General features: G+C 40.9%; 1 protein-coding gene across 11 annotated transcripts in view; it reads right to left on the bottom strand.

Annotated features, from left to right (window-relative positions):
- MPP7 (MAGUK p55 scaffold protein 7) overlaps positions 1-27,593 on the bottom strand; it is a 284,418-nt gene that overhangs the window by 145,219 nt on the left and 111,606 nt on the right. For 10 of the 11 annotated variants that reach the window (XR_003003786.1, XM_024750109.1, XM_024750112.1 and 7 more), the window contains one exon: positions 27,151-27,269. The exons of the other annotated variant lie outside the window; for it this stretch is intronic. Coding sequence is in view for 8 of the 10 variants with exons in the window: in XM_024750109.1 (XP_024605877.1) it covers positions 27,151-27,269 (119 nt within the window). In the remaining 2 variants the exon portion in view is untranslated. Of the gene's footprint in view, positions 1-27,150; positions 27,270-27,593 lie in introns of those variants that run through there. 11 annotated transcript variants of the gene reach the window in all.

Genomic DNA, 27,593 nt, shown 5'->3' with positions numbered 1-27,593 from the left:
TTAATCAATTTTTGCTTTATTTGTTTTGAGGTAATTTTGTTGCATGTACACAAGTTCAGAAGTGAATAGTTGGACTTCCCTAGTGGTCCAGTGGTTAAGACTCCATGCTTTCACTGCAGGGGGCATGGGTTCAATCCCTGGTCAGGGAAGTTCCGCATGCCATGTGGTATGGCCAAAAAAAAAAAAAAAAAAAGAAGTGACTGGTTTTCATCATTTTATATAACCGTCTCCATCTCTAATACTATAATGATATTTATTTCAAACTCTACTTTGTATGACATCATTATAGCTCTCTTCACTTTCTTTTGGTTTAATATTTGCCCTAATAATAATTTTCTACCTTTTACTTTAACCTGTTTCATGGCCTTATGTTTTAGGCATGTTTCTTACAAAGAGCATATAACTAAACTATCCTGTTAACAGTCTATATGTGGGTTTTTTTAACTCTCGAGTTTGTATCTATTGTGACTACTGATACGTGTGGACCTCATGTCTACATCTCACTTTTTGTTTCTTTTTGTAATACTTCCTCTTTTACTTTTCTTGCATTTACTTTGTATTGACTGCCTCATTTTGTGTGTGTTGTTGTTGTTTTTTCTTTTGTTTTTCTTCTTTTCCCCCCTCTCCTCATGGTTTAAAACTTATGATCTCTATTACCTACAAAGTCACCTTACATTTTTCCATGCATGTTTAACATACAGGGAAACACCATCTATCACAAACACTACACGGACTTTAGAACACTTTTAACTCCTATCATTTCCCTCCCAACTCAAACGCTATTGTGTCCAAAAATGGTGCTCACAGTATCCTAGCTCTGCCTTTATTTTAGACCACCAAATCTGACCTGTTAGAAGTCATTTTACATAACCAATGTTGTTTAGATGGACACATACGACTATTCTTATTTGACCATCACTCCTTGCATCTCAGGTCATCCATTTCCATTTGGGATTCCGCCTGCCCCTAAATCCATCCCTTAGAAGTTCCTTCAGTGTGAGCCTCAGGTCGTAAGCTCTTTCAGTTCCCCTTATCCCGTTGACCCTTGAACAACGAAGGGGTTAATCCACATATAACTTACACTGTGCCCTCGGCATCCTTGGATTAAACCAACCACGGACTGTGCAGGACTGTAGTATTTACTATCGAAAAACAGTAAATATAAGTGGACCCGGGCAGTTCAAAGATGCATTGCTCAAGCGTCAAGTGTACAGCACTTTTACTCACCTCGGGTTTTTTTTAATTTTTAGAATATCTGTATTAATAACGTTTATCCATACAGTATAACCTGAGATGGCTTATCATTCATTTGACAATGCTTTCCCTGTAATTTAACATACCAGGTAATCGCAGTTAATTTAATATTTCTCTGAGATGCCTCAGGGTTACTTTGAAGCATCTCAAAGGTAGCTGGATCACCTCGGTTCTTGAAAATAGTTCTGCCTAGACTAACAGTACTTTTCTTTCAGCACTTTGAAGATTTTTACTATCTTCTGCTCGTATTTTCGTTTTTGAGAAGTCTATTAACAGTCGACTTGTCATTCTTTGTCCTTTCTCTCTGGATCTTTTTAAGACCTTCTCTTTTCCTTTAGTGCTCAGTGTTTTCACAACAATGTATCTAGACACAGAGAGATTTTTTGGTTTTTTTTTTGTTTTTTGCGGTACGCGGGCCTCTCACTGTTGTGGCCTCTCCCGTTGCGGAGCACAGGCTCCGGACACGCAGGCTCAGCGGCCATGGCTCACGGGCCCAGCCGCTCCGCGGCATGTGGGATCCTCCCGACCGGGGCATGAACCCGTGTCCCCTGCATCGGCAGGCGGACTCTCAACCACTGTGCCACCAGGGAAGCCCTACACAGAGATAGTTTTAAATGTTTTTTATGTACATTTTTGGATACACTGTGCTTCCTGAATCTGTGAAGTCATGGTTTCCTTCGGTTCTGGAAAACCTGCAGCCATTCACTCTCAAATATCTCCTCTTTCTTCAGATCTACTTTAAAGTTCACTAATTCTCTTTAGCTGTATCTAATTCACAATTTAAGCCATTAAATCCACTGAGGTTTTTAATTCAACAATTACCTTCTTAGAAGTTTCATTTTCTACCCAAATCTGCCTGTTAATTCCCAATAATCTCTCACTGTAGCTCATCTTTGGGACAGCATCCTTTATATCTTTGTTTTCTCCCTTTCAGTTTCTAGCTCAGGTAGTGGCTTAGGAAGGTGTTCTCTGACATCATTATGTAATAGTCATGTAATAAAATCACTCCGAAATGATTTAAACAACTTCAGCATTCCACAATGGCTGCAAAAGATAAACTGTTACAAAAATTCTGAGAATGTCATACTAAATATAAAAATACAAATAAATAAGTATGTACTAGGTGTCAAGTAATGTGACACATCACGATCAAGGATACTCAAGGGATGTAAGACAAATACGGTACTTTCTTGAAGTTTATAGCACACTGTTTGGAGGGCCTGACAAGCAACTAACTACAGTTGTTTTCATTGCTTTTTAATTGATTTTCTCCTAAAGACAAAAAAGAAACAGATATAGACCAAAAAAAATAGAAAGTAATGAAGTTAATAAAAATCAGACGCAGGAAAGTCAGGGAAATTTCTGTCCATGCTAACCTCTCACTTGTCTTCTTTTTATTTTTAATCTCAAGAGTCCTGTGCTGTGGGAAAAGACTACTTTCCTTCTGGTTTTGTATTTTAATAGCTGAAGAAAAAAGTTTCTGGTTAGGTTTGGTGGCAATAAGTGAAGGAGGCCAAACTTTGGAGTCAAGTTAAAAAGTACAATATGTCATCTCAATGGAAAGAGCAACGAAGATTTAGCTGGGTCTTCTCTACACGTATACTGAAGCTTTCTAACAGGCTGTGGTTAAAAGAGTATGCTTGGGACCAAACTTTTTAAGTATACCATATTTTCAACTTGGCAGGTGAAGTAAGAATTTTATGGAACCCTCAGACAAACAAATCATCGGTAATGCTTGCACACCATCCATGTAAATCTCGATTATGATATCCTATGCTTGCATTGCAATTCTGTAGTTTTATTCAGTCTTTCTACACAGTAGACTTTCTATAGTGTTGTAACATCTTTCCTTTCTGGCTCACTTACGTCTTGCTCACGTCCTGTTCCAGAGAGGGTCTCATGAGAAACAGAAAAGAGGGGAGAATGGCTGGTCTCCCTGTCTCATGCAGTCCGTCAAGAACCAAACAAGTTTCCATCCCAGTGGCTCCACCATCCCCGAGACCCTTACAGTCCTTCCCCGGACGCGCTCAGTAACTTTGCCAAAGCAGCAGTCATCACTATCCCGCAGCACGAGGGAGCATATGCAGGCTGCCAGACCCAGATGATGCAATGGACTTTCACTGGCCTACAGAGAGGGTGATGTCATGGACCTCAGCAGCACAGTTTCACCAAGTTGCAAGATACCAAATCAAACTGTCCTAATGCATTTCAAGAGTATATTTTACTAAAATGTAAGTTAGGACCTCAACACACCATGGATAATTTTTTTTAATACAGTATAAATAAATACATCACCAGGTAAAATTTGTGATTTAGAAATAGATACTGCTGGAACTGTATGAAAAAACTTAAAAGAAAAAAAAAAAACTAGACGTTATTCAATCCTCTCCCACTTCTGATTTATATAGGAAGATTAAAAAGCTCTGTGTAGCACATGTACAAATCTTATTTCATTCTAGACCCTTGTCCTGCCCTAGACATACATGTATTATACTTCTAACTTCTGCTGAAGCAGCCACTGTTCAGATATCAAGGGTCTGTGACACCAAGATAATGTGGGCATAACCAATATTCGCCAATGAGAGGCAGCAGAAAAATGCTTTTCCAGCTGAGATGAAATAATGCTTTTCACCAAGTTTCAAAGAAGAAAAATAAATCTAATAAAATATTAAGGAATGCAATACTCCCGCAAAAAAGGGCTTTCTGAATTATAGAAATTATACCAACTATACTGATTGCTCCTTGTATATCCAATTACACATGTTCGCCAAACGAGTCAGACTAGTAATAACTTAGTCTTATTCTCTTCATTTATCTTTTAATCACTACCAACTTTAACACTGTATTCAAATAGTTACTTATTTTGTTGAATGTATGAATATGGCATGTACTAATTATTACTAATAAGACCAACAAACATTGAGTGCTTACGATAGCCTGATACTGTTCTAGGTGCTTCAGGGGATTAGCTCCTCTAATGTTTTCAATAATCATATAAGCATTATGATTTCCCACGTTATGGACTGTCTGCGTATCATTAGGTTTGGTTGAGAGGACAAAACATTTTTGAATGATTTTTATAAAATAAATAGAAGCCAAGGGGAGGCAAGATGGTGGCAGAAATTCCTACACAAAAAGAGAGACCACCAACAGAAAGATGCTGGAAACAGAAGTGATGTGAGCAGGACAGGAAGCCTGGAGGTGCGGGGCAGAGACGGGGCCGAGCCCGTGCAGGGGGGACCAGAGAGGGAGGACTGTACAAAGAATAAAATGGTACCTGCACCGAGAGAACCTTTTTTTTTTTTTAATATTTCAGAGCAACAGACAAGGAAGCAATAAGAGGCACGAATCTAGAAACGTTACCCTCGAATATCGCCCACCCTCACACAGCTGACCTCCCTCTATCCTCCTAAGGGTACAAAGAGACTCATCTCACTCAAAACTGGAGGGAGATTAGAAAAACAGAAAGAATTAATAACATACAGAAACACAATGAAGGCACACCAGAAAAATATACTGAAAGCAGATGAAAACCGTAGCCTAATATTTCAAATTGAGTTAATGGAAATAAAGAAAACATTGGAAGCTATTAGAAAATGGCATGATCGGTATTAGAAAAGGCTCAGAAATGAGACGATTAGAAAACAGGATGATATGAAGAGAAGTGGAACACACGAGAAACATTTTTTTCAGTAACAAGGACCAATCTAGAAGCAACACAAGAGACATGGAAGCTACAGTTAAGGGAAATAAATGATACAATGAAGAAATAAAATTTAGATCAAGTAGTAATGAAGAAAGGTGGAAAAAGAATTCATGGGGAAAGAGACAAAAAGACTTGGTATTATAATGCCCATTTAACAATGCCCTACAGGTCCTGGACTGAACAAGACGGTGTACATACACACAAAAATAAATGGCTGATAGATGGATAGATAAGGATTATAATGGAAAAAACAAAATCGCCATCATTAACCAAAAAAATCTATAGTAAACGAATCAAATTTCTAAGTGAATTTAGTAAACTGCAGGGTACAAGGCCACTATATTGCATCAATATATTTCTATGTACCAGCAGTAAACAATTAAAAAATAACATTGTAAATACCTAGAAAACACTAACGAAAGGCAGGACATATAAAATAAAATTATAAATACTACTGAGAGAAATTAAAAACCTAAATAAATGGAAAGATAGGCCGTGTCTGTGAATTATAAGACCCAATATTGTAAAGACATCTATTCTATTCAAATTGAACTATGAATCCAATGCAATAACAATAAAAACCCCAACAGATTTTTCTGTAATTAAGATAGTATGGGGCTTCCCTGATGGCGCAGTGGTTGAGAGTCCGCCTGCCGATGCAGGGGACACGGGTTCGTGCCCCGGTCCGGGAGGATCCCACGTGCCGCGGAGCGGCTGGGCCCATGAGCCGTGGCCGCTGAGCCTGCGCGTCCGGAGCCTGTGCTCCGCAGCGGGAGAGGCCACAGCAGTGAGAGGCCCGCGTACCGCAAAAAAAAAAAAAAAAGATAGTATGACACTGACATAAGGACAGAAAGACAGAAGAGAAGAAAGAGCCCAGAAACAGACCCACGCCTATGTGGACACATGATTAATGAGGAGGTTAGTACTGCAGAGCCGTGGGGAAAGGCTGGCCCTTCCTCAAATCGATTCCTACCTCACACCATATACCAAAATCAACTCAAGAGAGACGGTAGATCTAAATGTGGAAGGTAAAATAATAAAGCAACTAGAAGTTATACAGGAAAATACCTCCATGATCTGAAGTACACATGGCTTTCCTAAACAGGACACAGAAAGCAGTAACGGCCACGGGAAGGATGAATAAACTCTGCTGTGTTACAGCTGGGGGCTTCTGTTCATCAAGACCCTGTTTAGGAGAAAAGCCACAGAGGGATAGGAGGTATCTCTAATACCCAAAAGCAGAAGAGAACCGGGCCGAAGACCTGAACAAGCACCTCACTGGAAAGGACACCCAAATGGCCAACAAACCCATGAAGAAGTGCCCAACCCTACCAGTCATCTGGGAATCCAAATGTAAAACCCACTGAAATACCATCACAACCCACCAACGTGAGTTTAAAAACAAAATGAAACAGAACCCCTTCAACAGCAAGGGCTGCTGAGGGTGCGGGTGGAGCCCTGCGCGGTGGTGGGGATGCGAACGGGAGCAAACGCTTTGAACAAGACCCTACTGCCTGCTGCTGCCATCGCTAAGCACACGCACCCCAGAAGAACGCACATAAACAGTTCAACGAAAACACCATGTCCCAACGAATTCCTTACACATCCAGGTACGAACCAAAGACCTGTAAGCAGCGTTATCCACAGTGGTCTAAATCAGAAACAGTCAAAATGTCTACCAACAGCTCAGTAAACTGGTGTGCTTACAGAATGGAACCTCCTTCAGCAACAGAGTGAGTGAACTATCTACTGACAATGTAAGTGACCACACAACCATCATTTGAGTGAGAGCAGACACAGACACACAATTACATACTGTGAAGTTCCATTAAAACTTCCAAGAATGGGCAAAACAATCCATGAAAGTTTAAAGTGAGAATAGCGGTTTACCCTTAGGAAGGAGAGATGCGCATGAGGGGTATCTGGGGGGAATTTTAAAAACTACCATAAGATAAAAGCACGCGAACACGTGATTAAAAGGGCACACTGAATACTTGGGAAAGCTAACACAGAATAGTTAACACTGAGGACGATTCTCTAAGGATTTGAAAATGAAAAGACAAACAGCCTTTAACCATCAAGACAAGAACACACGTAAAGGAAAGAAGTTACACTGGCACCAGACTCGGGCAGGAAGAGGAAACATACTTAAGATACTCAGAAAAGAAACTGAAACCCAGCATCGCAATTTCAGACAAACTGACCCTCAAATATGAATACAGAGACCACAAGAAGAACTTTTAGGAAAATTGTTCCCGTGAGCCCTACCCACGAGAAGGCTATGAGAGGATGAATTTCTGAAACAATTACAGAAGCTTCAGGATAAAGATGGTTACAAGCGACTTAGTTAACCAGGCTAAGGGTAAAAAACAGATCTGGAAATGCAGTCCAATACAAGCAGCAAAAAGGAGAAAGAGAAGGGAGAGAATACATGGAAAATACACAAGCGCACTGACCACCTAACAGGCATTAACTGGAAGTAACAATCAGGATAAAGTAAATGAGAAGTTGGGAGGACCTGCTGGTCACTGCTAGGAACCAACAGACAGTATCTGAAAAAAAAGAGTCCCATTTCTGTGAATCTCTCTTAAAACACACCAGGCAGGAAGTGTGTAAAATAAGCCTGAGACACCCCGTCAGGCTGAAAAGCAAAAGGGCACAGTCAAAGTCCAATGGGGCTGTGTCAAAAGCCCCAGCAGCCAACTTGAAGGGGCGCCCACGGGTCAAAGACGCGGTGACGCGACCACCAAAAAGAATGACTACGACGGACTGACACCTCCCAGATAGAAAAAATCCTTGAGTTCATGATGATACTTAAAATTTTAAAAAAGATTACTAACTTTGGAGACCGTTAGGGCACGGAGACGATACTCTGCACATTTGAAGTTAAAGGAAGACTCCAGCATTTAGCCTACGGCTCCACCATAAGCTGTATTTCAGACTAACCTACGAACTGATAAGAAAAACTTCTAAGAAAATGATTAAATAAATGCTGGTGTGAGTAGCTGACGGATTACAGCAATAATGCCTCTGAAATTTATGGTTACGAAGTTTAGTGATTTACAACAGACAGGGATCTCTTCCTCAACCTCAGATGCACTAAAATGATGTTTTTTTTAAAACAATGAAAAACCGTGGATATGTGTCCGTCAGAAGACTAGACAACGACTTTCTAGAGAAGGGAAGCCAGAGCACAGAGTCAGAGCGACTTGGGAGACGGCCCAGGAGCCTGTGATGCTCAGAGCGCCAGGCACAGGGGTGCCAACGCCCAGGCCCTGGCAGGGGTCTCTTCCCCCCACCTCCTCAGAGCACCGTGGAGCCGGCCACGTAGGTGCCAGGGAGCAGACCCCAGGTTTCTATGATGGAAAACTGCAAAGCCACAGGGGAAGAGGCCTCTACATTCCATACTCTGCAACCTCCTACGACCAACAGTAGCTGATTTTTCATCCCTTCACTCCAAAGCTGGGTTTCTCCATCTTGACACGACCCACATTTTAGGCTGGATAACGCTTTCTTGTGGGAGCCTGTCCTGGCATTCGAGCAGCATCCCTGGCCTCTATCCATGAAGTGCCAGCAGAACCCCTCCCTTCAAACCGTGACAATCAAAAATGTCTTCAAGTATTGCAAAATCGCCCCCAATGCCCTCCAGATCCCCCCTCAATCCGGAAACCACTGTTCTAAAGAGAAGTCCGCCGGTCACCAGGCCCTGCCGAGGCCAAGAAGCTTCCCGTCAGCCTCTCACACCTCACTAGTAAATACAGGCAGATAACCAAGAATTCAGACATTGGACAGAAGCCTTCAACAGGACAAACACCAAGCCGACTAACAGAAGAAAGTCCCAGAGGAAATAAGGATTTATTAACGAAACAGCAGAGAATTGAAAACGAAATCAAAACCATTCTACTGAGTATCCATCAACCAGCAGAATAGCTTGTTTGTTTGTTTTTTAACTATAATTGATTTACAATATTGTGTTAGTTTCATGTGTACAGCAAAGTGGTTCAGTTTTATATGTGTGTGTGTGTGTGTTCTTTTTCAGATTCTCTTCCATTATAGGTTATTACAAGATACTGAATATAGTTCCCTGTGCTGTACAGTAGGACCCTGTTGTGTACCTATTTTATATACAGTAGTGTGTATCGGTTTGTCCCAAACTCCTCATTTATCCCTCTCTCCACCCCTTACCCTTTGGTAACCGTAAGTTTGCTTTCTATGTCTGTGAGTCTGTTTCTGGTTTGTAAATAAGTTCGTTTGTCTCATTTTTTAGATTCCACATATAAGTGATATCATATGATATTTGTCTTTGACTTATTGCACTTAGTATGATCACCTCTAGGTCCATCCATGTTGCTGCAAATGGTGTTATTTCATTCTTTTTTATGGCTGAGTAACATTCCACTGTATATATGTACTACATCTTCTTTATCCATTCATCTGTCAGTGGACATTTAGGTCGCTTCTACGTCCTGGCTATTGTAAATAGTGCTGCTATGAACACTGGGGTGCAGCTATCTTTTCGTATTAGAGTTTTCATCTTTTCCAGATACATGCCCAGGAGTGGGACTGCTGGATCATATGGTAGTTCTATTTTTAGTATTTTAAGGAGCCTCCATACTGTTATCCATAGTGGCTGCACCAATTTACATTCCCACCAACAGTGTAGGAGGGTTCCCTTTTCTCCACACCTTCCCCAGAATTTATTTGTAGGCTTTTTGATGACGACATTCTGACTGGTGTGCGGTAATGAGTCGTTGTGGTTTTGATTTGCCTTTCTCTAATTAGCAACGTTGAGCATCTTTTCATGGCCATGTGTATGTCTTCTTTGGAGAAATATCTATTTAGGTCTGCAGAATAGCTACATGTTAAAGCCACAGAACTAACCTGGGTTCCAGGCCAGCTCTACCACTTAACTGCCTGTGTAACGTTAGTCAAAGCAGTACCTTGCTCTTCTAATCTTCACAATGGGGATAAAGATTAGTACACATATCTCAGAGCTGCCAGAAGAAGTAAACAAGGAATTTAAAACTTTGAAAAGCACACAGCACCCAGTAAGGAATCAATACATAAGAGGTGGGGCTTATTTTGGTTTGCCTTAATTATTCTTAGATTCTACAGTATATCCATGGGAAAAGACTAGGACATTATGAAAAAGGAACAGTAACACACACACAGACACACACAACTTATTGGCAGCACGTAATTTTGACAGCACATTCTTTAAAAATTAAATAGAAAGATGGAAAGTAAAAGTTGAGGCTGTCTCTCCAAAAGCAAGAGCAGAAGAAAAAAAATAGACTACTGATCCAGAAAGACCAATACACACCTAAAATAACTTCCAGAAAGATGGAGAAGAGCTGAGGGAAGGAAATTATCAAAGAAATAAGAGCAGAAGAACAAAAGTCTCCAAGCTGAAAAGGCCCATGGGATCCAACCACTGCAACACTGAGGTGCAGACAGAGAACCCCCAACACAATAATGCTTATTGTGAAATTTCTGCCCCAACCCACTCTTACCTGGTTAGTTCTCAGGCAGCCCTCAGACCTCCTTAACTAGCTCAGTAGTCACTTCTCCAACAAAACGTTCCCAAATGTGAGTGAACACTCCCACCACCCCTATTACACGCTCTAAGTACCAAAAACCTGTCTGTATCTCGGTGTTAATGTTACCCTTATTTAAGTGATGCTTTGAGTACTGATTTCAAGAGTCACGTAGCTAAAGAACAGACCACCACGTCTATTTTTTGCCCTCGTATCCCAATCACCTAACGTAAGGTACCATAAGCATTTAGGTACTTTTTGTACAAATGAGCCATATAATAGAAGCACTGCTTCCTTGTAAATATAATACATTATTAATCACAACTACCTCTACCACAAAGTTCTATGGCTCTTTACATGACATAAGGACATTTCACAAGTTTCTCATACTGTTTTGGCCTACATTTGCTTCTTTTTATTTGTAATCCTTCAGTGACATAACTGACAAGTTCCTTGAACTAAATCTCAGATTTCCTAAAGGAATGAGTGTCACCTGGTGGAAGGACATAAGATTAAAAAGCAACTCGAGGCAATTATCTAAAGTTCAGTAGGCACAAAATAGAGACCTAGCAAATATTTACTCAAATTAGAAACTAAAGATGTATATCAACCTTGTCAAGTAATGAAAATCAAATTTTCATCATCTGCATAATGTAAAACATCCCAGTTTAAATAAATGAAATTTATAAATAAAATGTATTTTTAAAGTTGGCAGTTAACACCATTTAATTTAGCTTCTAACTGAACTAAACACAGAAATGAAAATGAGGAAAAAAGCACTTAGAGCTTCTACTCTCCCAAGGTGCAAAAGAAAAGGAAGTTACAATTGAAACACTACTTGCATATGAAATACATGATTTGATGTATTAAAGGCCACTTTTTCTTTTAATTAGGAAAGCTCTTTATCAGAAGGTGTGTGCGCGTGTGTTTTATGCTTTGATCTTGAGAGCCTGCGCTTGTTAAGCCAAAATAACCTCACGAAATTTAGTAAGAAAACAAGGGGACCATGAGAATATAGACCAAGCTGTCGCGATGGGAAAGAACGGGAAATTAGAGATGGACGATCAAGGACGGCACACCCCACTGCACTGGGAAGACCACAAAGAATAGACTAAAATACACGTCCACTTTTCTCCAGAGGGACGTGCGTGTGTATCAAGAAAGAAAACATTACTAAGTTTTGACAAGAAAACAAACACTAACTTTTTACGGTGCAACTGTCAGATCAATAGCAACCAATTAAAGTAACAACTTCATGGATGTTGATACGCATGTATCTTCACTGCTACATCACTGAGCTGTATATGAAAAACAGAACAGAAATACCACACGGTGAAGGTACCTGTTGGGAGTCAGTGGGGTAAACTGGGCGATAACCACCCCCAAGTCTTTAGTGGCTTCTAACAGGGAAGGCCTGTTGTCGCCTGACACTACAGGTCCTGGGGACTCTGCTCACACGCCCACGTACCGGACCGGGGAGATGGTGCCCCCAGCATCTCACACGCCGTCACCAAGCGGGCCGGAGACCAGGCCAACTCCGCACCTGCTCCTCGGGGCTTCTGCCCTGCACCCACACCTCACCTCCACTCACATTTTATCGACTCCCCATGTTTCATGGCCACGACTAACGACTAACGTCAAGGGGCGCGGCTAAGGTGACTTCACAGGGGCCTGCGAACTGTATTACCCTAGGAGAGAGGCAGGGTGGCAGGATGGGTGCTTTTGTGATTCAGAATGAAATCATTTCAAATTAATTAACCCCATTTTATATACACAAAAGCCTACGATTTCACTTTGAGGGGTTTTTAATAGCAAATTTGCATTAAAGTCTTGGTTTATAAAATTCCAATAGAGCGCTTTAAACAACATTTTGAAACTTTTAAAAGTACTTAATCTGAAAATGTTAAGGATTTTCTAAGTATTTTACATGAAAATGGAAAGAATTATAAAATCAACGTACATGATTTTCCAAATCATGACCACCAAAGAACACCCCTCATTCCTACCATCTTCACTGACATATAAAAACCATTAACATTCATTTTAAAACAGGTGGATTAAAAATCTTTCTTTACTGTCACCTACCTGTAATAAAGACGACACAACTTATGCAACAACCTGAGTTAACTGAAATTGATTAAAAAAACCAACTACATCTTCAATTATTTACGAAGGACCACAGTATTTCAATAAACAAAGCCAGTGGGATGTGAGCAGCCCTTACTATGCCCTCAGCGAGCACTCAAGTATTTGTGAAATAAATGGAAGCCAAAGTGGGAAAGACGAAGCCTGGAAGGGAAGGTGCCCAGTCTCCCTTAATAGCCACCTCCCTTGAACACCTACATCACTTGTAAGCCATGTGGAATATGCAGGGATGAGCTACACACAGCTGCTGCCCAAAAAGGACTGACTTCAACAAACAACTATACCCGTAATTACGGTAGGTGCCAAAAATACGCTACATGGATGCTCACAACCAACTGGGAATATTAGATCAGTGCAAACAGCCACGGAGAACCTCTCTGGAACCAGCATATAAAAATAAATCAGACCTCAGACTTGGCTGGGGGCTACAAACACCTCACACCCTAACACATGTTCTCCATAAGATCTACGAGCTAAGGGTTTTGTATTGGACAGTGGGTCTGTCCAAGATGCTTCTGTCTTCTGCATTTAAGACAAAAAGAATCCGTGTGTATGTATGCCGTAACACAATAAACTATCAGAAAAAGTAGATGGGACACAGACCAGAAGATACTTAAAACGCATATAAACAAAGATCCAGTATCAGATATATAAAGTCATTCCTACAAATCAACCAGAAAAAGACAAATAACCAAAGAGAAAAAGCAGGCAAAGGATATAAAAAGGCATAAATAGGAAATTGGAAAAGCTCAATCTCTAATATTCAAATAAATAGAAACTAAAATAAAGGGACAGTATTTCAAATTGACCCTGTTGGCAAAAATTAATTCCAAGCGTTAACACAGATGTAAAGCAATTGGGACTCTCCTTCTGTTGGTGGGAGCGTGAAAGGAAACAATCTTAGAAGAGCAATCTGGTAACACCTAAAAAAGTGTGAGATGCACCCCAGTCTTGGTGCGTTAACAAAATGTTAAGCAAAAAAAAAAATGCAAAAAGATGTAAGTATGATTCTAATTATAAAAAGTTTTCAAACAGAAAAAATAATACTTCATATTTTCTAGGAACAGAAGTTCAAGATAAGGTGACCTCTGGCAGGTGAGGGATAGGAATGGAAACTAGAAGGGACACTCAGGCTTCAACTGAACCTGCAGTATTTTCTTTCTTAAGCTGTGCAGTGAATATGTGGGTATTCAAGCTATGGTTCCGCCTTTTTTAATGCCCAAAATATTCTATGACATTTTTAAAGTGAAGGAAAAGTTAGAAAACACATTTAGCCAACTCAAGGACTTTTTCAAGAATTTCAAATCATAGACTGTGTCAATTTCCATTTTGTAATTTTACAGAGAGAAAGGAAATAAAAAGGCAAGAACAAAAGTTTATTAAGGCAAGAAAACATCATCCTGAAAAAGCAGAAATGCAGCCAAAGGGATAATGAGAAAAATAGTGAAATCCTGGGATAAAGCACGGAACGCAGCTAACAAAAAGAAAGCAATGGAGGAGGTTTATGGTGATGATAATAACAACGGTGACTCATGTACCAGGTCCACTTAAAGCATGTTTCATATGTTAATTCCTTCATTCCCGGTAAGAAGCATACAAGGTAGGTACTACTACTGTCTCCATTTAACATGTAAGGAAAAGGAGACACGGTGAAGTAAAATCCTATGATCGCTACTATCACCTTACTGCTGGCACAGTGCTCCTGGCACAGCGAGAACCTGAGGCCAAGCAACACGGCTCCACAGTCCCAGCTCTAAACCACCGCTTCAGATGTGCGCTCACAAGAAGGGCCAGCTGGGTACCTGGACACACAGAATACACCTCAATATTCGCAGGCAACTAGACAAATACGATGAGAATGAAATGATTGCAAGAGTGAGAGCAAAAGGAAAAGAGAAGCAACAAAAGGTCCAAAGTTAATCTGAATGATGAAAGTCGTCCTGGAGGTCACAAGACGCCTCCCTCTAGAAATTACCTTGGTCTCCTTCAGCCACATATGGAAACCACCCGTTCACTAATGATTCTGAGCGGAGTGCCTAACGTACCAAAATAAACTTCAGGGAACATTATCCAGTCCCTCCCCCCAAATCAAATGGAGTTTACACCGAAAATTTACTTGTGATTCTAATTTTTTTAGATTTGGGGACACATACCCTAGAAACACTGTTTAAAATGGCAGCTAGGTCTCCAAGCCAGCCCACAAAACCATGTGAAATTTCCCCTGAACCTGGAGTTTTCTGTGAACAGCGTATGTGTTCCTGTACACCTTCCGACACAACCTAGAGAAGTGCGGACCTAGCTGTACGTGACCCTGCCACGTCATAGTGCGTCGGGACCCTGAGGAACAGCGTGCCCCCTTTTTCTCTCTGGGTCCACAACCATCATCGGTCAACGTACCATGAGAACCAATTCAGAGCATCAGGACCACGCTCACAGCTCAACAGCCACCCGGCAAGAGGACGCGAACTACTGCCTGCCCTCACGTTAAGCTAAGGCCTCCAGAAACAGCACAGTCCAGAGCTGCGGTGATAGGGAGGGATGACCCAGGGTACTAGGACTGCAAACACACAATTCACTGAGCCAGGCACTCTCCAACCGGGTATGTCCAATCACCTGCAGAACAATTCTGCAAAACCTAACCAAGGGGGGACAGGCACATCTCTGTGCCCAGCAACGCCACTGTCAGGTAGAAAAACCTAGAGAAGCTGGATGTTTCCCTACCGGAATTAAGTCTCTGAAATTGGAGAATCACGGGAGTCACCTCCACAAGGGAAGTGAGAGGGTTACCGACGTCCTGACCCCATCCATTCTAGGGAATGAACTGTTCTTGAGTCAGGTAGGATACCCTGTACATTCATGTTTGTGGAGAATGTACGTTCTGTCAGTCAAATATGAATAAATGTAAATTCAGATGACTGTTCTAAAGCTATGCATATTCAAATAAATATATAAATCTCACAGTAACTTTTTTTTTTTTTCTTTTTGCGGTCCGCGGGCCTCTCACTGTTGTGGCCTCTCCCGTTGCGGAGCACAGGCTCCGGACGTGCAGGCTCAGCGGCCATGGCTCACGGGCCCAGCCGCTCGGCGGCATGTGGGATCTTCCCGGACCGGGGCCCGAACCCGTGTCCCCTGCATTGGCAGGTGGACCCTCCACCACTGCGCCACCAGGGAAGCCCCTCACAGTAACTTTTAAAAGATGCTCTTCCATTATATTAAACACAGACCCGGCAGGAGGAAACAGCCCCATGGAGTATCCACGGTCCTTGCCCCTATTCACCCAGCCCCAGTCCCAAGCAAATCTCTGAAAAGGGTTACATATGGCCTCTGTTTTGAGAGAGCGAATTACAAGGGCAACAATTTACTCAGGGTCTCAGGAATTCCTATCTTCGGCAGACCTTACATATTTCTGTGCCTGAAAAAATGTAAGCTATAACGTAAGAAATAACTTCGTCTGGCTGCTCCAACAGAGCTGGCCGAACAGTTACCTTTGATTGGCCAAGGAGCGTTACCAGCTGCTGATACCCAATTCTCCGCTCTTTCAAACCAGGTGGCCAGGGATCATTTGCAGTGTCGGCTGCCTTGTCCTTTTCCTCCCACCCAAGGCAAATGGTATTGCAGAGGCAAGTAACATAACCTCCCCAACGGGTTTCCTCTCTGAACCTAACATCCCCTCTCCCCTCCAAAACAGCACAATTTGTTTCTGCAGAGCCCGGGACCAGTGTCTTGTTAAATAGCCTTTCAGCCTTGAATCTGATTTACTACTGTGTAAATATCACCTTTCCCCCCTATAAGATGCTTTTCGTTGCTTCTAGATTAAAGCAAGGGAAAAACATGGAGTGCCTGCATGATTATAAAACCACAGCTCAGTGAAATTCTCTCTCTCTCTTTATAGCTCGACTGTATCAATTATCCTGGAAACAACTACTTTCCAAGCAAGTCTCATGGTGCTAATGATTAAGAAAACTGGAATTAGTGAGAGATTAAGATCAAGCATTACCTTCCAGCTGCTTTTTCGTTTCCTCAAGTTTCCAGGTGGGAGATATAACATTTTTAAAGTACACTCTCATTCACAGGTTGCTTTCTGAGCATCTGCTCAAGACTTATTTTCAGACTCAAGATTAAGATTTTCACTTTTAAAATTCTACCTAAATTCACGAGCATAAAAACTTCACAAATTCATATTAATATGGAGATTGAAAATAACCGCCCCCCCCGCTGAGTTATCCCTCACACCTTGCGTGCACTTCTCAGTTACTCTGCCCACGGTGTCACGCGTTTCATTAAAAACAAAATTGCAAGACATCTTTCAGAAGAGAAATTGAAAATTTCCAATTACAAATGTAATTTGGTAAGGAGCTATTATCCAAAATACATAAAGAACTCTTACACATCAGTAATCAAATGACAGCCAAATAAAAAAGAGGGCAAAGGGAGATTTCTGGTTTCAGCTCAGACATGTAAGGAGAATGGAAGTTGCAGGACACAGTGCCACTCTGAAATCAGGACAGACAGGAATGCAGAGAGTCGTGGCTGAAACCAGCTTAGCAGGGGCAGATGTTACTGGGGCCAGCAACTTGTAGGGACCCTTAACTGGTGATACGGACAAACCGATGGTGGGCAAATGTGACTAGTCCGAGGGTTAAAAACTCCTGGGGACCCAGTCTCGGAGGAGACCCTTGCACTTCCCTCTGGGAGCCCAACCAAGTTCTCATGGTGACAGGAGAAAACTCCCCTATTATTTCAAGCAGGGGAAGGAGAAAGATAATCATTTTGAAATACAAAGGCCAAGAGCTTTCTCCATAACAAAGTCCTCCCCTCTAATGGAGGGGCTTTATTTACCAGAGCTTTATTTGACCTGGGGACAGGGCAGTAGGATAACTCTAGCCCCCTCTGGCCTTCCTGTCTCAAATAAGGGGAGAAAGGAAAGAGGGGAAAAAAAAAGAGGCTAAGAAATGTTTCTGAAGGCCCTCAGAGCCCAGAAGCTGACATTTAATCAGAAGATTATATAACAATTCCTCTCCCCTACAACTCACCACCATCAACAGGGCTCTAGTAAAGTAACAGTGGATTGTAACTGAGAGAGCCGTAAGACACAGACGCCAAGAGAGTTCTTAAGGAAAGACAAAGGGGACAGGGGAGGGGAGACACTGAGAGCTACAGCCAACATTGAACACAGCCAGGTCAACATAAAAACTCACATAAAAAGCCTAATTACCTCAGTACCTATTACCCAATACATCATGTCCAACTTTCAACAGAAAATCACAAAGCATGATAAAAGGCAAGAAAAACACAGTCTGAAGAGATAAAGCAAGCACCAGAACCAGACTCAACGCTGACACAGACTTTGGAACTCTGCGACAGAGAACTGAAAATACGCGTGATAAACAGGCTAACGGCTCTAATGGGAAAAGTGGACAACGTGCAAGAACACACAGAAAATGTAAGCGGAGAGATGGAAACTCTAAGGGAGCATCAGAGTGAAATGCTAGAAATGAAGAACACCATAACAGAAATGAAGAATGCTTTTGATGTGCTCATCAGTAGACTGGACATGGCCAAGGAAAGAATCAGTAAGACTGCAAATATGTTAATGGAGATTCCCCAGACTGAAACACAAAGAGAAATAGGATGAAAATCTTAAAAAGGAACAGAATACCCAAGAACTACAGGACAATTACAAAAGGTGTTACATACACATAATGGGAACACCAGAAGGAGAACAGAAAGAGAAAGAAGAAATATTCAAAGTAATAATGGCTGAAAATTCTCCAAAATTAATGACAAAACACCAAACCACAGGCCCAGGAAGCTCAGAATACATCCAACAGAATAAATCCCCAGTAATCTACACTTTGGTACACCATACTCAAACTGCAAGATCCAAAAATGAAGAGAAAACCCTTGAAAGAAGTTCAAGTGAAAAAAACACCTTACCTATATAAGACAAAGACAAGAATTACATCAGACACTTCATCAGAAACTATGCAAACAAGAAGAAACTGGAGTAAAATATTTAAAGTGTTGAAAGGAAAAAACACTACCCTAGAATTCTGTATCCAGTGAAGCTGTACTTACAAAGTAAAGGAGAAATAAACAAACGAACTTAAATTTAAGAAATCTGCTGTCAGTAGACCTGCCTTGCAGCAAGTGTTAAAAGGAGTTCTTCAAGAGACAAGGAAAGTGATGTAGGTCAGGCACTCGGAAATACATTAAGAAGAGAAGAGCATCAGAGTAGGAGTAAATAAAGGTAAAACAAAACTTTTATTTTTATTACTCTTAAGTGATCTGATAATTGTTTGTTCAAAGAGCAGCAAGGTGTTGGGTGACTACAGTATACGGATAAGTGAAATGAATGACAGCAATGTTATAAAGGATGGGACTAAAGGAATTAAGAATATTCTTTATAAGGTACCTGCAACTACCTGTGAAATGGTACAGTGTTACTTGAAAGTAGACCTATATTAGTTGTAATGCATGCAGCAAACTCTAGGGCAAGCACTAAGAAATCTTTGATATGTTAAGAAAGAATAAATGGAATCATATAAGGTGTTCTACTAAAAGCAGAGAAGGAAGAAAGGGTGATAAAAACGTAAAAAAAAAACAAGTGTTATGAATAGAAATCAGTGGCAAATATAGCAAATATAACTCAGCTACGTCAACAATCACTTTAAATATGAATGGTCTAAATATACCAATTAAAAGACAAAGACTGTGAGAGCAGATTAAATAAGGAAGAACCTACTGCCTACAAGAAACCCACCTTAAATATAAAGACACAGATTGATTAAAAGTAAAGGAATGGAGAAAGATAAACCATGCAAAGAAAGCTGGAGTACCTGCATCTATTTCAGACACAGCGAGAGCAGAACAGGGAATATTATAAGGGATAAAGGAGGGAATTACATAATGAAAACGGGGTTATTTCTCTGAGAAAACATAACAATCCTTAACGTGTATGCACCTAACAAGACAGTGTCAAAATACATGAGGCGAAACGGTAAAACTGCAAGGAGAGGACTCCCCTGGTGGCACAGTGGTTAAGAATCCACCTCCCAATGCAGGGGACATGGGGTCAAGCCCTGGTCCGGGAAGATCCCACATGCCATGGAGCAACTAAGCCTGTGTGCCACAACTACTGAGCCTGCGCTCTGGAGGCCGCAAGCCACAACTACTGAGCCCGTGAACCACAATTACTGAAGCCCGTGTACCTAGAGCCCGTGCTCTGCAACAAGAGAAGCCACTGCAATGAGAAGCCCATGCACCCAACGAAGAGTAGCCCCCTCTCGTAGCAACTAGAGCAAGCCCACCATCAGAAACAAAGATCCAACACAGCCCAAAATAAATAAATAAATTTATTTTTTAAAAATTGCAAGGAGAAATGAACAAAGCCACTATTATACTCAGAAACTTCAACACTCTTCTATCAGTAGTTGACAGATCCAGCAGGCTGGAAGTCAGTAAGGATATGGCTGAACCAAACAGCATCATCGAGCAACTGAATCTAACACTTCATCTAACGACAGCAGTATACACATTCTTCTCAAGCTCACACAGACCAAGACCGACCACATTCCGAGCCATAACACACCTTAGCAAATTTAAAAGAACGGAAACCATACAGCATATGCTCTCTGATGGAGTTAAAACAGGAATCAACAGAAAGACGGCAGTAAAATCTCCACGTATTTGGGAATTCACCAACAATTCTAAATAACACATGGGTCAATGAAGAAGTCTCAAGACAGATACATTTTTTAAATACTTTGCAATAAATGAAAATACAACTTATCAAAATCTGTGGGATGCTGCAAAAGTAGTGGTTAGAGGGAAAGTATAGCTTTGAAGGTAAGAAAAACAGAAAGAACTAAAATCAGTAACTTAAGTGTCTACCTTAGGAAACTGAGAAAAAAAGAGCAAGGAGAAAAAAAAAGAATAAAATACAAGCAAAAAGCAATAGAACTGAAACAAGAAACAGGAAAACTCAATGAAACCAAAAGCTGGTTCTTTGAAAAGATTAACTGATAAACCTACAGTCAGGCTATCCAAGAAAACAAATGAGAGGAACACAAGTTACTACTAATAGCAGAGATGAAAGAGTCATCAGCATTATGCATTCCATGGATGTTAAAAAGATAACAGAAGATTATAAATAAGTCTACGCCCTCAAATTTGATAACTTACATGATTCCACCAATTCCCTCAAAGATACAAGTGACAAAAACTCTCACACAAAGATAAATAGGTGATCTAAGTAGGCTTATATCTATTAAAGAAATTGAATCAATAATTAATAACCTTCCCAAACAGGAAGCACTAGGCCCAGATGGTTTCACTGGTGAATTTAAGGGAAAAATCATCCCAATCCTCTACAAGGTCTTCCAGAAAAAATAAAAGCAGACAGTGCACTTCCTAACTATATACCTAACCATATACCAAGCATTGCTCTACTACCGACACCAGATAAAGACATTACAAGAAAGGAAAACTACAGACTAGAATCTCTTATGAACAGAGACGTAAAAATCCTCAACAAAACATTAGCAAATCAAATCCAACAATGTACAACATGAATTATATACCAAAACCAAGGGGGATTTTTCCCAGGAATGCAAAGGCTGGTTCAATATTCAGAATGTAATAATGTAATCCACCACATCAACAGGATAAAAAAAGTCATATGATCGTATCAAGAGATGCAAAAAATCATTAAAAAAAATCCAACATCCACTTATGATAAAAACTCTCAACAAACTAGGAATAGAGAGGACTTCCTCAACTTGATAAAGAATATGTATAAAAATACCTACAGCGAACATCATACTTAATGGTGAAAAACTAGATTCTTTCCCCCTAAGATCAATAACAAGGCAAGGAGGTCCCCTCCCTCTCACCATTCATACTCAATACTTTACTGAAATTCCTACCTAATGCTGTAAGAAAAGGAAACAAAAGGTATACAGATTACGAAGGAAGAAGTAAAACTGCCTTCGTTCATAGATGACGTGATTATCTATGTATTAACAGAAAATGCCAAAGAATCAACAAAAAGAACTCTGAAACCTACTAAGTGACTACAGCAAGGATTCAGGATACAAATTTAATATACAAAAATCAATTACTTTTCTATACACCAGCAATAAACAACTGGAATTTGAAATTAAATTAGTATCCAAAAATTAGGTATAAATCTAACAAAATATGTACAGAATATAAATAAGTACAGAAACTCTGATGAAAGAAACCAAAGATGATCTCAATAAATGAGAGATATTCCATGCTCATGGGCCAGAATACATAATATTAAGATGTCAATTATTCCCAGTTTGATCTATATATTCAACATAATCCCAATCAAAATTCAAGCAAGTTATTTTGTTGCTATGACAAACTGATCCTAAAGTTTATATGAGTAGGTGAAAGACCCAGAATACCTGAAACAATACTGAGAAGAGTGAGAGGATGGACACTACCCAACCTCAAGACTTACCATAAAGCTATAGTAATCAAGCTTCCCTGGCGGCACAGTGGTTAAGAATCCGCCTGCCAATGCAGGGGACACGGGTTCAAGCCCTAACCCTAGTCCGGGAAGATCCCACATGCCGTGGAGCAACTAAGTCCGTGCGCCACAACTACTGAGCCTGCGCTCTGGAGCCCACGAGCCACAACTACTGAAGCCCATGTGCCTACAGTCCGTGCTCGGCAACAAGAGAACCCACTGCAAGGAGAAGCCCGCGCACCACAACGAAAAGTAGCCCCCGCTCGCCACAACTAGAGAAAGCCCACACGCAGCAACGAAGACCCAACACAGCCAAAAAAAATTTTTAAAAAGAAAATAAAAGCTACAGTAATCAAGAAGGTAGTACTGGTGAAAAAACAGACAAATAGATCAGTGGAACACAACAGAGAGCCCAGAAATAGACCCACACAATAAAAATCATCTGATCTTTCACAGAGGAGAAAAGGCAATTCAATGGAGACAGAATGGTCTTTTCAACAACTGATGCTAGAAAAATCGGATATTCAATATGCAAAAATTTGAACGTAGACATAGAAGTTACACCTTTCACAAAAATTAACTCAAAATCAATCACAGAGCTAAATGTAAAAACTGTAGAGGATAACAGAGGAGAAAATCTAGGTGACCCTGGGTATGGCAATGAGTTTCTGATACATCTCCAAAAGCATGATCCACGAAAGAAAACTTAAGATGAACTTTATTAAAATTAAAAACTTCTGCTCTGTGAAGACACCATTATGAAAATGAAGGCAAGGCACATACTGGGAGAAAATATTTGCAAAACACGTATCTGATAAAAGACTTGTATCCAAGAAAGACAAAGAAATGATAAAACTCAACAATAAGGGGGAAACAGCCCATTTAAAACACAGACAAAAGATCCGAACAGACACTCCAACCAAGAAGATACACAGATGGCGAATAAGCAAAGAAAAGATGCTCCACATCACAACGTAAGAGAGCTGCAACCTGAAACAGTCACGAGACATCATTGCACACTTATCGGAACGGCTAACGTCCACAAAACTGACACCACCAGGTGCTGACAAGGATGCAGAACAACAGGAACCCTCAGGCACTGCGGGTGGGAACGCAGGCTAGTACAGCCGCTTTGAAAGGCAGACTGGCAGTCTCTGAGAAAGCCACAGTCTTACCATGTGACCCAGGAATCCTGCTGCTCGGCATTCACCCAAATGACCAGAAGACTTAACGCCCACACAGAAACCTGCACACAAATGGTTAGCGAAGTTTTATTCATAACTGCCCAAGGCTAGAAGCAAACTGACTCGGGTGAGGAGAGAACCTGCAGCCCAGGGGAGCTGGCAGCCTCCATCCTGAAGACACGAGCTTCACACCTGCCTCCTGGTGTTTGTACAATAGTTATTTCTTCTGCCTGACCTCCCCCTCCTCCCGCATAAATCCTTACCTGAGCAACTCGGATTCAACATGCAGGTTTTAGCTTAAACTACCGAATCCTCCTTGAGCACCTCTCAGAGGCCAGTATCTGAGGGAGACACCTCGCGTGTCCCATAACAGCTGTAAACACGGGCGGCCCCGGAATGCTGCAACTGCCCATCGCTGCATCTACAAGCCCTCTGGGGGGCTGGAGGCGCCAGAAAACAAGGGGCTGCACCCGCTCTGCCGGAAAGCTTAGCCCTGGGGACCTACACGGTGTCTGGCACATAGTAACACGTCAACAAAGACAGCGCCAACAAAGCAATCAATCATCGGAAATTAAAACTACGTAACGCAATGTGATAAGGGTCTAGCGAGTTTTATCCTTACTCCTGTAAGACTGAAATCACAGAAATACACACAGTAACTCAATCACATCAGGAAATTTTTCTTGAAAATAATCTGTTTGTGTTTTGTTGAAATACTTCCGAATCCCAAAAGGATAAAATTCAGATTGCTACCTTTTTTTTTCTCCTGTCCCCATACATGTATGCAACTATTTGAAAGGGGAGAAAAAGCATACACAGCTATTTAAAAGGTACTAAAAGTTTGATATTCTTATCCTAGAAATCCAACACAATTGTGAAATAAGAACAAAAATTTCTTGAAGAAACAAAACTACCAGGCTTCTTTACAATAAATATAATACGGTTATGGAAGTCTTTAAGCCACATCTTGTTCTAAAGTGAACTTAAACCAGATTGTAAAAATACATACAACGCCACTGAATAAAATAAAATTTAAGGTAAGTAAAGGAATCTCAGTAGGAAAAAACACAAGGACGGGAGATAAATTTAGAAACGAGGTTCAGACACGAACTACACGCTTCATGGTTCTGTATATTTGCAAAACGTGGGTCCAAGATGTGGCTCTAAGCTGACTGATGATCTATCAACTTCACTAGGTCCTGTGAAAATGGACACCCTTGTCTCGCCTCACATTATGTATGGTATTTCCTAGGTCTTCTACCAGTACCATCTTTCTTCTGACGTCACCCTCAGCCTAAGCCTTTTTCGGGATCTCGTGCTCAGAGTTTTTATTATTCAACTTTTCTATTTAGAAGTTTTTCTTTAAAAAAAGAAATCCGCAGGTAACACAGTCTAGGATCATCATAGCTCTTTTCCAGCGACAAGCTCACAACCTCCGGTACTCCCCCAGAGTGGAGCTCAAAATCCTACGGTGGCATGTGCCATACCTGCCACAGACCCTGACACCAAACCTACCTCTTCTTAAGTATATTTTACATCAGACAGCAAGTTGCCTGCATTCAAAACTGTGTGGTGATTTAACAACCACTTTCTTTTTTACCTAAAAGAAGATGAGAACTGTGAAAATTTGGGGCTAGAATAAAATCAGGTTTCACATTCACCCAGTTCTAACCCACATACCAACAGCGCCAACTGCAGGCAAAAGAGCGTAACATCAGAGCACGTTACGATTCGGTCTAAAAACAACTCTTTTCAAACAAATTCCTTTTGCTCTGCTGAGATTTACGTCCAGAAGCCGAAGCCTTCTCTCCTCCACCCTTCAGTAGAGGCACTTGGAAGCCAGCTAAGCAGGCTGTCCCGGCTGTTTAAACTACTGCCCCACGAGACCTACCTCCTGCAGGGCATCCTAGGCTTTCCTACTTGAAAACTAACATAATGGGTCAGTCAGAGGACACCCTGGAGTCCCCAGTGGGGAGCGGGGAGTGGTTAAGAAAGGGAGGACGTACTAGAGTTACACACTAAAGCTGATTTTAAAAATACACTTTATGGCAACTACTGAAAAAACGTTTGGGACAGTACACATGCTGTTACGCTATTTAAAATACTAGCAATATCAATTCATTTGCTGCATTGTTTTTATAAACCAGATATCAATAACAGTTTGCTTCCTAGCCACTTAATTACGGACACATACTTGGAATAACAACCTATGCTGAAAACTCAACAACTAGTGTAACGAAAAAATTCTTTACACATTAGTCTTATTCTATTAATAAAAATAACAACCATCTCTGTCAATTCTTTTTGGTCCTTCACATGCTATGATAATTCATTTTTTTCTTAATAATTATATTTGCCTAACCTATATAACTACAAAAAGAACTAAGACCTTCGCTATCTTATTTGAAACTCACAAACAACCTCGTCAATAGGTATTATAATTTCCATTTTATAGGCAAGGAAACTCAGATAGTAGTCACATTATAAATAAATACAACCAAACACACATCCACTGTTTGGCGGGCATGTTTGTTTACTGATTAGGGAGTAATGATGCCATGTGAAATGTGTTTTATTCCTTCTCTCAAGAGATCAAATCAATCTAATCAAATCCATAACTATCCAACTTCCAAACGTTTAATACAGGAATATTTTCATGACTGCCTCAGTAAGTGATAAACTTCATCAATTATAAGCCCAAAACCATTTCTAACACATCCCAAGAGAGCAACTAAAAGACCTAAAATTATTCAGAATACAAAGGTGTCCTGGAAAAACTAAATAAACCAATAAAGCACTCTTTAAATGTATTGCTAGGAGAGTGCCACACATCAAGACGCTGACTTCTTGAGGACTGCCACTGCCTGAAGCCCACGAACTGCAGCAAATCTGACAAGAGAAAAACGCAGTAAGAACTGTCCTGTCCTGTGGAGCAACCGTCCCTCAGAAGTTACTCACTTCCAAATACTATACATCGGTCAAAAAGCCTCTCATCACAACAGACAACCATAACAGGTCGAGCTGAATGGAGGACGGGCTCAGATACTGTTGAGGCATACGTGTCCAGCTCGTCCAGACTCGAGTAAGACTCTAAATTTCTTTCAGCTTGAGTTAAAAGAGAGAAAATGCAACTCATATTTCCAGAAGCAAGAGTGGCATATTTTCCAGTAAGTTCCTTGTTCTCGTCTTACTATTTTAAGAGTTCTGATCACTCCCAGCATTGCTGTGTGGCAAGATCTGGTTTCTGGTGGCTGATCATTTCCACGGCGTGACGCTTGGCTAAAACGGTCTCCCACACACTGTTTTTTATTCCTATTTAGCGTCCCTGTATTTATATACAAAATTCCATTTCAGTGGCACTGTGCCAGGAGAAGAAACAGCTTTGCTAGAATTTCACTTGACTTTATTAGAGGAAATTATTTTAAATTAATGTAGCTGCTGAACAGCTGTCATCCTGAACCTCAGAAAATATATTCCTTCTAATTTTTGCTGCGAACATTTATTTATTTAAGTTGAATTCCAGCTCACGAACGTTGACCATGAGGAGTCTAGCCCTTCCTGCTACTATTTCACATTCCTTTTCTAAACAAGGGCAAGCACAGGCATGCTCCATCAGTATGCACAGCCAGATCACCACCATTAAGTGAAATCATCTATGTATTTTCGGTGGAATCCTTTTAACAACTTCCACGCCCGGCAGTGAAATGGAACAAGGCTGTTTTGTTTTCAGAGGGCAACAGTTTGATCTCTGGTTTACTAGATGGCGCTCAAAATATTTTTGCATATGTTTTTCCGCGAAGAACATCTGACAACAGCATGGTTTACCTTGACTAGCGAATGCAGGCTTTTTTCACCAAACACATCCCAGAGGAAGGTCAGGTCTTCCTGGCTGTCCACATGTGGCCGCAGCTGGGCTGGCAGAGCCGCCAGCAGCTCATACAGACCTATAAAACGGAAATAAAACACAGAGCATCACCGCACAGTGTGGCCTCATTAATTTCGCTTGAGGTGTGTGAAACTGACAGCCGGAGCGTGTCGCTTCTACCGGGTCTGTATTCTGGGCCATCAAGCAAAACTCTTCTCCAAAGAAGGGGAGCTTTCGGATTTTTAAATTCCAAAGACGGATGTATTAACAGGCCTGTTTTTACCTTGTGCGGTGGTCATTTTACAGTCCTCCAAGTTTACATAACCCGAGACAGAAAGTGTGTACAAGCTTTCAAAGAAAAAAAGAAGAAAATGCATACATTCCTTTCCTTAATCGTTATTAC

This window comes from Neophocaena asiaeorientalis, unplaced genomic scaffold (assembly GCF_003031525.2).
Source record: "Neophocaena asiaeorientalis asiaeorientalis breed wild unplaced genomic scaffold, Neophocaena_asiaeorientalis_V1.1 scaffold4, whole genome shotgun sequence".
NCBI lineage: Eukaryota > Metazoa > Chordata > Mammalia > Artiodactyla > Phocoenidae > Neophocaena > Neophocaena asiaeorientalis.
The sequence above is the reverse complement of the archived record's forward strand: the minus strand, read 5'-3'. Positions and strand labels throughout refer to the sequence as shown.